Consider the following 10,458-nt stretch of genomic DNA (forward strand, 5'->3'; position numbering starts at 1 on the left):
CCGTCAGGGAGCCCGGGCACAGCTGGGCCCTCAAAGCGCACAGCAACTGGGTGCTCTAACCTGGCCTCCCAAGAGCCGTACAGACGCAAACTCGTGCTGTCTCCACGGGGCCCTGGGAGACCGAGCCTTCTCCAGCCCCCAGCCTCTGCTTCTTACAGGCCTCACCTCCCAGACCTGCCCATCGGTAGAAAAGCCAGTTAGGAAACTAGGCCCTCAAGAGTACTAGCCGTGGGAACCCACGGGGAGGCCGCCCCCAGCATAAACAAAAGGGTAGAGGGATTTCAGGTGCAGATCAGACTCCAAGAAGGTCTTCCCAAACGTGGGCACTATTCGGGGGGCGGGGGGGGGGGGGCAGGTCAGCAAGGAGCAAAAAGGAAAGCTTCTCTCTACATTGTTAAAGCAGACAGTGGCTGTCGTTGGGTGACACTGCACCTGCCTGCCCTGGACCCCGTCTCCACATCTTGCCCCTAAGTCTGTAAAATTAAATACTTGCCAATCAACTACCCGGGAAGTGAGTATGGAGCAGGTGAAGCCTTGCCCAGTCCAGGAAATCGATTCCCTGCCTCTTGGGAAAATTCCCCAAGGGGCTGGCGGGAAATGGTGACAGGGGGAGGGGAGATGATGTCCTCTGAGGTTGGGGACAGGGGTCTTATCGGCCCAGGGGACAGACACAGTGAGCACAAGCTTAGGGCCTTTGCCAGGCAGTGGCACCAAAAAGGAGGGGAAGGGAAATATGTGATGTTTTCTCTGAACGCATCAAGCAGTTATCGCTGGTAAGGGCTGAACTCTGTCTGACTTCTATGTGTGCTTTGTGGTGCTGTGGATTTTCTTTCTTGTTTTTTTAATGTTTGTTTATTTTTGAGAGAGAGAGACAGAGAAGGAGCAGGGGAGGGTCAGAGAGAGGGAGACAGAATCCAAAGGAGGCTCCAAGCTCTGAGCTGTCAGCTGAGCCCAACGTGGGGCTCGAACTCACACACCTTGAGATCATGACCTGAGCCGAAGTCGGATGCTTAACCGATAGAGCCAGGTGCCCCGGTCTCGTGGATTTTAAGGGACAAGGGGGTAGGGAGTGCTGTCAGCTTTTTAGCTCAGGGCCTCCAAGCACCCGCTGGGCACTGGGGTCAGGGTGTTGTGGGTGGGTGGCAAGCCCACCGGGGTCCCGCCGTCACCCCAGCAGCTACATGGTCAGTGACTCGATGCCGTGTGAACCCGTGTTGTCGGTCTGGCACACCAGGGTCTGTCTTTTGCCCATCTTAAAAGGGCTGTGACTGCGGGCTCCAGCAAAGCATCTCCATGCAATGCAGTGGTTGTTATCACGCCATAAAACGTTACTTTCTCATATTATAATGCAGAATTTTAAAAATGAGAATTCAGCTTCTGGCTGGATAAGTGCTGACAGGGGGCTCCCTGCCACTGCCCAAGGGCAGGGAGTTTTGACCTTACTTGGCTGGCACAGCAGGGCGGGTCTGAGAACAGAGGGGCCCCGGGGCGGAAGGATGGGGGCGCCCGGAGCAGCCACCCTGTGTGCTCACTGGCATCTAGGGTGTGGAGGCCAGGTATGCCCCTAACCATCCTCCCCGGCGCAGGACAGCCCCCACGACAAAGAATGAGCCGGTCCCAGATGTCATTCAGCAGCGCTGAGGTCGAGAGGCTGAGAAACAGGAATGAGACCATATGGTGTGTTCGAGAAGCTGCAAGCAGCTTGATGTGGCCGAAAGGAGGTGGGACGAAGAGGAGCCTGGAGGGAGAGGCCTCCCTCCCTCCTTACCTCTCATCCTGCCTGCTTTCTTTTAACCAGCGTCTCTAGAGCACCTTCTGTCCAGGCAGTAGAGGGCAGGATCCGGCTCATACAGGCTCACAAACAGATTTCCTCGCTCACATCCAGTGACCTCTTGCTGGTCAGTGAAATCGGCCACGGTGGGTGAATCTACACCACAGAGATCGGCAGAGATTGAGCCCTTGCTGAGGGCGAGACATACCTAGGGAGCAAAAGCAGGCCCTGCCCCCTTCCTTCCGGGTTGACATTCACCAAGTAATCCCCTGACCGTTCGTTAATTTCAGCCGAGAGACGCGCAGGCAGGAAGAGCCCCTGGGTTAATGAGAGCCCCGGGAGCACACGCACCTGGAGCCGAGGCGTGCTGGTGACCGGCCTCCCCCAGGTGACCTGAGAAGGGGTCCCTGGAAGAGGCAACATTTCACTAGAGCCTGAAGGCTTCATAGGAGTTCACCAAGCAGATAAGCCAGCGGCCCGGGGGGGGGGGGGGGGGGGGGGCGGCGGCTGAGAGCAGCAGGTGCAATGGATTCGAGATGGGGGAGGGGATCAGGAGTGCTGGAAAAGTGCCAGAAGCCCAGGGTGCCAGAGAGGGGGTGAGGGACAGAGGAGAAGCCAGCCAAGGGCTGAGTCGCATAGAGTCTTGTCATGTAAGGAGTCTGGGCTTCATCCAGGGAACCGGTGATGGATGTTGAGCAGAAGAGGTCCCTGGGAAGATTCAAATTAAAACAAAAACAAAAAACCATCGACTGTCCTTTGCCCATAACTTGGGCTTCTGCCGATGGCATTAAGCATCACCGTGAACCAGACTTGGGTGGTAAAGAGGTGGAGAGACCCGACATCTGACCTGGGAACTCCCTTTGTGGCAAAGGCAGATGGACAGACCCGCCCACCAGTGGTGCCCACAGAACGTGAAGAGCGCTGGGTGGACAGTGCCCTCGGCCAAGAGGGACGTCCTCTTGGGGCCGCGCGGAGCAAGACGGACAAGGGACCCTCCCTCCACAGAACCACTAAAGCTAAAATAGAGCATACTTCCTCATGTATCTCCGACCTCACCAAAAGTAAGGGATATCCCCAAGTTGCCCTTATCCAAAACTAAGAAGCTGTGAGCTAATCCCAGAACAAGGAGCAGTGAGTGATAACTCAGTGTGGAAACCGGGGTCTGTCCTGGGAACAGATGCTGATGTCAGGACTGTGTACTGAGAAGTCAGTGTCAGGGCGTGGCACAGCGAAGGAACAGAGTCTGTGGTCCCTCGTCCTCCCAGGTCTCTCTAACAGGAACGAAGTGGTCCCTGCTACCAGGTATCATCCCCATTCCCTACCTCCTCCTACGCCGGCAGAAGTAAATCCTCTCTGGAGGACAGCACCTGCTATTTAGACACTAGAGATTCCCAGAAGATCAAATCTGAGTTCAGCACACATGCAAATCCACAGAAAAACACAACCAATTTAGACCCTCCACGGCCTTTTCAGATACAGGAATTTCCAATACCAAATATAAGCTAACATGTAGGTCGTTCTTTAAAAAAATTAAGATGAGGGGCACCTAGGGGGCTCAATTGGTTAAGCATCCAACTCTAGATATCAGCTCAGGTCATGATCTCACAGTTCATGGGATCGAGCCCCACGCCAGGCTCAGAGCCCAGCACAGAGCCTGGTTAGGATTCTCCCTCTTGCTCTCTCTCTTTCTCTTCCCCCGCCCCCTCAAAATAAATAAATAAACATAAATTTTTTTTTTAATTTAAGATGAAATCATAACATGAGTAATCAACAAAAGACCATCTAAACAGACCAGGTGAACTTGGAAAAGCACCAACTTTTAGAAATACATAGTAACATTTAAAAAAACAAAACCTGGGGTGCCTGGGTGGCTCAGTCAGTTAAGCGTCTGATTCTTGACTTCGGCTCGGGTCATGATCTCATGGTTCGTGGGTTCGAGCGCCACACCAGGCTCTGCAGTTGGCAGTGATGAACCCTTCCTGCCCGTCCTCTGCTCATGCTCTCTCTCAAAATAAGCTTAAAATAAAAAAAAAAAAAACTTAAAAAAAAAATACATAAAATCCAAGGCTGGATTAACCAGCAGTGTAAATATCCGAAGAGAGGATTTTAAAAATGGAAAATAGGTGTAAGGAAGTTACCCAGAATGCAGTGCTGGAAATGCTGCACTCTGGGAAACCGTGGGGAGAAATTAGAGTTTTCTGGTCCCCCACAATAGCCACTAGCCACACGTGGCAACATAAACTGTATTTGAATTAAAATTAAATAGCGTCTTAAGTTCAGTTCCTCAGCTGCACCAGCCACATTTTGAGTGCCCGCAGTCATATATGGCTAACAACTGTCACATTGGACAATGAAGATTATCCAACATTTCCACCATCGCAGAAAATTCTGTTGGACAGCACTAGGTTACACGAGAGGGAAGACAGAATTCGAAAGCCCAATCCCAGTAGGAGAGCAAATGGAGAGAATGGAGAAGAGGTAAAATTTCAAGAGAGAATGCTCGAGAATATTCCAAACATGAACCCACAGATACCGGAAGCACAATTTACATCATTTGGAATAAGAAGACATCCACATCTAGCCACATCGCAATGAAACTGCAGAACCACAAAGGCAAAGACGCAATCTTAAAAGTAGGTAACAAAAAGAACAATTTTACTGGCGACAGCTGCCTTCTCTTTAGCAAAAAGGAAGACAGAAGACCGTGGAGCCACGTATTCAAGGTGCAGAAGCAGATGATTGTCAACCTAAAGCTGTGTGGCCAGCAAAGCTCTCTGAAGGACAAGGGGGAAATAGAGGCTTTTTCCCCCACATAAACAAAAGTTGTAGGAGCTTACCACCAAATACTCCCAGAGGAAATTTTAAATCGCGTCCTTCAGGAATAAGAAAAATTACCCTAGAAGTAAGGTCTGAGACACAGGAAGTGATGAACCATGTAGGGAAATTATTCCGGGTCAATATGATCAGGAGAAAATAACCATGATGATAATGTCTAAAATTATGGGGCTTTTTCAAAGGACAGAATTAAAATAATCGATATGGTAGGTTATAAGTCAGAAAGAGTGATCAGAATGTTTTAAGTAACTTATTATTGGGGACAGAGCATTAAGATACGCTCAACCCTAGGTTTCACGTTAAATACGCGTACGTTTTCAAGGGAAACCATTAAAAAGTGGTTCTAGAATTCAGCACACATCAGAATCACCTGGGCGGGGGAGAGGCTTGTTAAAATGCGGATTATTTGGCCCAACATTCAGAGCTTCTGCTCCAGGAACTTGGGGGGGGGCAGTCCTAGAATCTGCACGGCTAACAAGTCCCCACGTGCTGCTGATGCAGCTGGCACAGGGACCCCACTTTGAGAACCACTGAACCAAAACCAGAGAAACAGGATGCTTCACTTCCAAACCAACAGAAGGGGGGAAATATGGTGAGAAAACAAACAAAACCTTCCATCTAATCCAGCTCTGTCCAGCAAAAATACCGTATGAGTCACACATGTAGTTTTAGACTCTAGTAGACCCATTAAAAAGTAAAAAGAAACAGGTGAGATGAATTTTAATAATATCCGATTTAACCCAATACACCCCAAATATTAGCATTTCAACATGTGATCAATATAAAGATTATTGGGATTACTTCTTTCTTTGGACAAAGTCTCCAAAACTCAGTATTTTATACCATAGACACTTCTCAATGTGGACAAGCCGTATTACAGGTGCTCGATAGCCACGTGTGGCACGTACCTACCATACTGGACAGAGCCAGTGTAGACCGTTTGTGACATGAACTTGCAGAGGACAGAGGCCCCCATGCAGCCCCTGAGCACCCACTGAATGCCAAACACTGAGCTGAGCACTTTGTGTGGATGGTACATCACCTCATTAAGTCCCACTTAGGCCTGTGAGAGTAGACATTATCATCCCATTTCACAGATGGTAAAAGTGAGGCTGAGAACATTCAAAACACTCTCCCAGATCATCTGGCTGGTGAGCAGAAGAGCCGGCATTTAAATCCAGGTCTCTTGTATTTCAGTGCCAGCCTCAGAACCTCAAGTTTTCCGTAAAGGATTTTCTGTAACAGGCCAGGTAGTAAATACCTTGGGCTTTTTGGACCAGCCGATCCATCAGGTGGGAGAAGGTAGAACCTCTTCTGCCAGAGCCACCACGGTCCCCCCCGTGTTCCAAAGGACCCAGACTGACTGCCTCTTGGCGACACCTCCTCTCAAGACTCTGCCAGGGGCTCGGCCAGCCTCTCTAACTCACCAACTGTAAACGTGAGTTATGCCCACTCTCAGGCTGAGACAGAGGGGAAATAAAATCCAAGATTGATGGAATCCTGAACATAAAATCTGGCATCATGCTGCCTGCATTTTGGAAAGTACCCTTAATTAATGGTTTATGATCCCAAAGACGCCTCCCTCCTCAGCCCTTCTGTAGTGTCGCCTTGGAGCTCCGTCCTGGGTGCCGGGGGTGGAGGAGTTTGCGGGGAGGATGTGGCGGCCGGGGGGGGGGGGGGGGGGCGGCGCCGATAGCTGTTCTCAAAAACCAGAATGTGTGGTTTGCTCGTATGAGCCCAGCTCAGCCTCTGACATTCCTCGAGCCTGGACGCCATAAGTAATGGGAGTTGAAGAGTCAGCTCTCGTCACAGGCCCGGGGCCCCCTAACCACAGAATGACCCGCACAGAGTCACACGCTTGGGAAAACACGCACGCGCAGGGGGGGTTTGCTTTTCCTCTTTGCCCACTTACCTGAGGCTCCCTCTCCACCCTCCGCTCACTCTCTCCTTCCTGTTTACCTCTGTGTCCTTGTTGTTGCTCTGACACAGTCTCGCTCCTCTCACTTTCTCCGTTGTGTCTTCTCCTTCCTTCCTCTCCCCTGTGCCTCCTTTGTCGCCTTTATCTGGGGAGGCCCAGCCACACACCGCCCACCCGGGCGCCGGAGAGACAAACCCACCCCTCGCCTCGCGGGGAGCCCCACCCTCCCACCTGGACCAGGCCAGGGTCCAGCTGGGCCGATGCGCTTCAGCTGGGCTCGACACCAAGCGGGACCCCTGTAAGCACCTGAGCCGAATTCAAGCCATGTTTCATCCCAGGAAGGCAGTCCTCAGGGAGGGGCCCTTTATTCCCAACAATAACCACCTTCTACCCGGTGCCCACGAGAGCTTCACGTTCAGAATTTATCATAGTCATTAACCTGGGAGGTAGAGAGTATTGTTTTTATTCCCATTTTATAGACGGGAAAACTGAGACTTGAAGAGGTGAAGAAATTTGCCCACAGCCAGGGTCTATTCAACCCTGAGGCCTGGTCTCTTTCCACAGGCCCGGTCCAAACGGACAACACGGGCGGTGTCTCGGAATTTCAGGTAACCAGATGTGGTGACGTTCGTCTCTCATCTTCCCAGAAGCACGGAACAGAGACAGGACCCAGCCACAGGAACACAGGAGCTTTCAGCTCTCCAGCCCAGGGAGGGCACCCTGTTTGGGTGCCACTGATAGGACCCAATCAGAAAGATTTCCCTGCAAAAGCCAAACCTGTCCTTGGGAGCCGGGGACCAGCAAAAGGGACACCGAGGCTGGGAACAGGCAGCTCTGTCACCAGGCAGAAACTTGGGGGCCCCCAGACAGGGCTGCGGAGGAAGCTGCTGTTTCCGCATTCCCGGGCGTCATGGCAACGTGTGCTCGGACTGGGGACCAGCAGCAGAGCAGAGCCTGTGCACCATTGCTGTTTCCCTGGGGTCAGGGCTGAGGCCTTCCATCTACCTGAGAAGGGAAACAATGTTTCAGTAGCTTCTCAAACCTCACCCATCCCGCACAGACGGGCGCCAGTGAGTGGGGAGTCCCTGAGTGCCCAGAGCAGCCCAGGAGAGGAGGCACGTGGCAGGGAGCAGTATCATGCCAACCTTATAGAGATAGAAACTGAGGCACGAAGCAGCATATCTGCCCACCCTGAATTAGGTCGCTCCGCCCAAGTGCCCTGCAGAACCAGCAGTGACATCTTCCTGGCCGGCAGCTGTGGGCTCCCAAGCATCCCTGGCCGGGCAGTTCGAGGCCCCCAGTGTTGGGGAGAGAAGTTTCCACAGAGCTGGATGCGTGCGTGGTCACCAAACTGATGCAGCTGTTTCCAAAGAGTTTAAATGGCAGGGGCAGGGGAGGGGGTGAAGGAAAGCAGCGTTGTAACTTGAACAAGGTTTCTAGGCTGTGGTTTTCAAAACCACGTTATTCGCTGGGTCGCCTGGGTGGCTCAGTCGGTTAAGCGTCCGACTTCAGCTCAGGTCACGATCTCACGGTCCGTGAGTTCGAGCCCCGCGTCGGGCTCTGGGCTGATGGCCCAGAGCCTGGAGCCTGCTTCCGATTCTGTGTCTCCCCCTCGCTCTGTCCCTCCCCCGTTCATGCTCTCTCTCTGTCTCAAAAATAAATAAACGTTAAAAAAAATTAAAAAAAACAAAACCACATTATTCAAACATAATGCAGTCAATGCAGGACACGTGGGAAACAGGAAAGTATGCACACATGCAAATACTCTTGCACACTCACGCGTGCACATTCACACACAAAACCATCACACACACTTCTGCACCATTAACCCATCACCCCATTCCAGACAGACTTTTAACATTTATCCAACTAATATCTTATGTGTGTAAATATACATATACACACACAATTATAGTTATACATTATACAGTCACATATATATGTATCATTTTAAAAGTACAGTGGTGGGGGTGGGCACCTGGGTGGATCAGTTGGTTGAGCGTCCGACTTCGGCTCAGGTCGTGATCACACGGTCCGTGAGTTCAAGTCCCACGCTGGGCTCTGTGCTGACAGCTCAGAGCCTGGAGCCTGCTTCGGATTCTGTGTCTCCCTCTCTCTCTGCCCCTCCCCTGCTCATGCTCCGTCTCTCCCTTTCTCTCCAAAATAAATAAACATTAAAAAAAAATAAACGTTAAAAAAAACACAGTGGGGATTAGGTTGTACCTGCTGTCTCGTGGGGCCTTTTTCACTCGGCAATGGATCATGAACATCTTCCCATGTCAAAACTATTCTCCAGCGATAGATTTCTGACCAATGACATATATTCCAATATACAAAGTTGGCATCATTCGTTCAGATACACTCCCATCAATAACCACTTATAGTTTCCTATTTTTTTTAATTATTCCAACTTATGCATGTTCATTGTGGAACGTTGATGACACACAAAAGTGTGGAAGAGTAACCTCATTCTTCCCGGTACCCACGCTCAGTAACTGTAAACACCTGTGTGACTTCACACACATTGTTTTAACCTTGTGCCCGATTTGATGCATCAGCATTTTTTTACATCGTTAACGGTAATTTATAATGCACCAGGCTTATTTTTTCTCATACCTGTCATTTCTTGTGGTGTTGAGTTTGGGTGTTTATTTAATCCTGCTTTAGAGAAAGAGACTCTTTCCCCTCTCAGTCGAGTCTGTGTGAACTGAACTTGGCCTGTACATCAGGTGTTGTTGTGGCTGACCCTGGATCCAACAGGGCCGGGAGATGCTGGCAGGTAGACGTTTTTGTCTGGGGGGAGCTACTCCAGAAACAGGTTTCGGGGTGTTCAGGAAAGGAGCTGAGGCTCCATTTATCCTAAGAAACCAAATCAGCCCATGGCCAACAGGTGACTGCCGTGTTGTATACACCAGCGAAAAATGGGGAACAATTCGTGCCCATCGACAGGAGGCAGGCGAGGTAAATTAGAATGTATCCTCTGATGGCTCCTGTGCAGTCAAAAGCTATCGCAGATCTCTGCTGAGACGGAAAGACATCCTCCGTGGCATGAATGAGAACAGCGTCTTACAAAACAGAGTGTCTGCGCGTGGGTCTGTGTGTGTTTGTGAGCGTGGGCATTTGTGTAACCCAAAGAATATTTAGCTAAGCACTAACAGCTGCTGTCTCTGGGGGACGTGGGATTGGGGGCGATTTTCACTATTTTCATTCTTTTCTGGATTAAGTTTTTAAAATTCTTCTCTTTTGTGGGGTGGGGTGGGACAGATTACTTTTGCCATGGGGGAGGGGCAGCAAAACAAAACGAGAGACGTTTTGATTTGGCCAAGAAGACGCGCACGAGGGGAAGCCATCCCTGCCCTCCTCCTGCACCCTGGGAGTGCAGACTCAGGGGGCAGCCGGCCCAGTCCCTGCCCCTCCCCCCACAGCGCCCCCCTCCCACCCCGCCCCCCTCCCCAGCAAGCTTGCGCTTGTGTGTTGCAGACTCGGACAGCCAGTGCAGCCCCACGCGGCAGAGCCTCAGCCTGTCGGAGGGCGAGGAGCAGACGGACCGGCTGCAGCAGGTGGAACTGGTCCGGACCACCCCCATGTCCCACTGGAAGGCTGGCACCGTCCAGGCCTGGCTGGAGGTGGTCATGGCCATGCCCATGTACGTCAAGGCGTGTGCAGAGAACGTCAAGAGTGGGAAGGTAGGGCACCTCCGGGACCCCGGTGGGGACGCCCCTCGCCCTCCCATGAGCCTTAGCGGTCCAAAGCTGGCCTGCTCCACCCACGCCACCGGCATCCCATCCCCGGGTGAGGAGGAGCTGTGTTCTAGGAGCTGGGCTAAGCCATCGCGTCTCCCCTGGAAGGCACATAGAGAGCCCTCTGAGCCTAACCTTCCCGTACCTGGCTGGAGGGGAGGTGGAGACTGGCTTAGGGGGCGCTTTTGGCCAGG

General features: G+C 51.7%; 1 protein-coding gene across 4 annotated transcripts in view; it reads left to right on the top strand.

The window, feature by feature from the left end:
* KAZN (kazrin, periplakin interacting protein) overlaps positions 1-10,458 on the top strand; it is a 1,065,865-nt gene that overhangs the window by 1,026,481 nt on the left and 28,926 nt on the right. For 3 of the 4 annotated variants that reach the window (XM_027060832.2, XM_027060833.2, XM_053203924.1), the window contains one exon: positions 10,005-10,210. In XM_027060832.2, the coding sequence (XP_026916633.2) occupies positions 10,005-10,210 (206 nt within the window). Of the gene's footprint in view, positions 1-10,004; positions 10,211-10,458 lie in introns of those variants that run through there. The other variant, XR_008290587.1, reaches the window with a different exon arrangement.

This window comes from Acinonyx jubatus, chromosome C1 (assembly GCF_027475565.1).
Source record: "Acinonyx jubatus isolate Ajub_Pintada_27869175 chromosome C1, VMU_Ajub_asm_v1.0, whole genome shotgun sequence".
In the NCBI taxonomy this organism is placed as follows: domain Eukaryota; kingdom Metazoa; phylum Chordata; class Mammalia; order Carnivora; family Felidae; genus Acinonyx; species Acinonyx jubatus.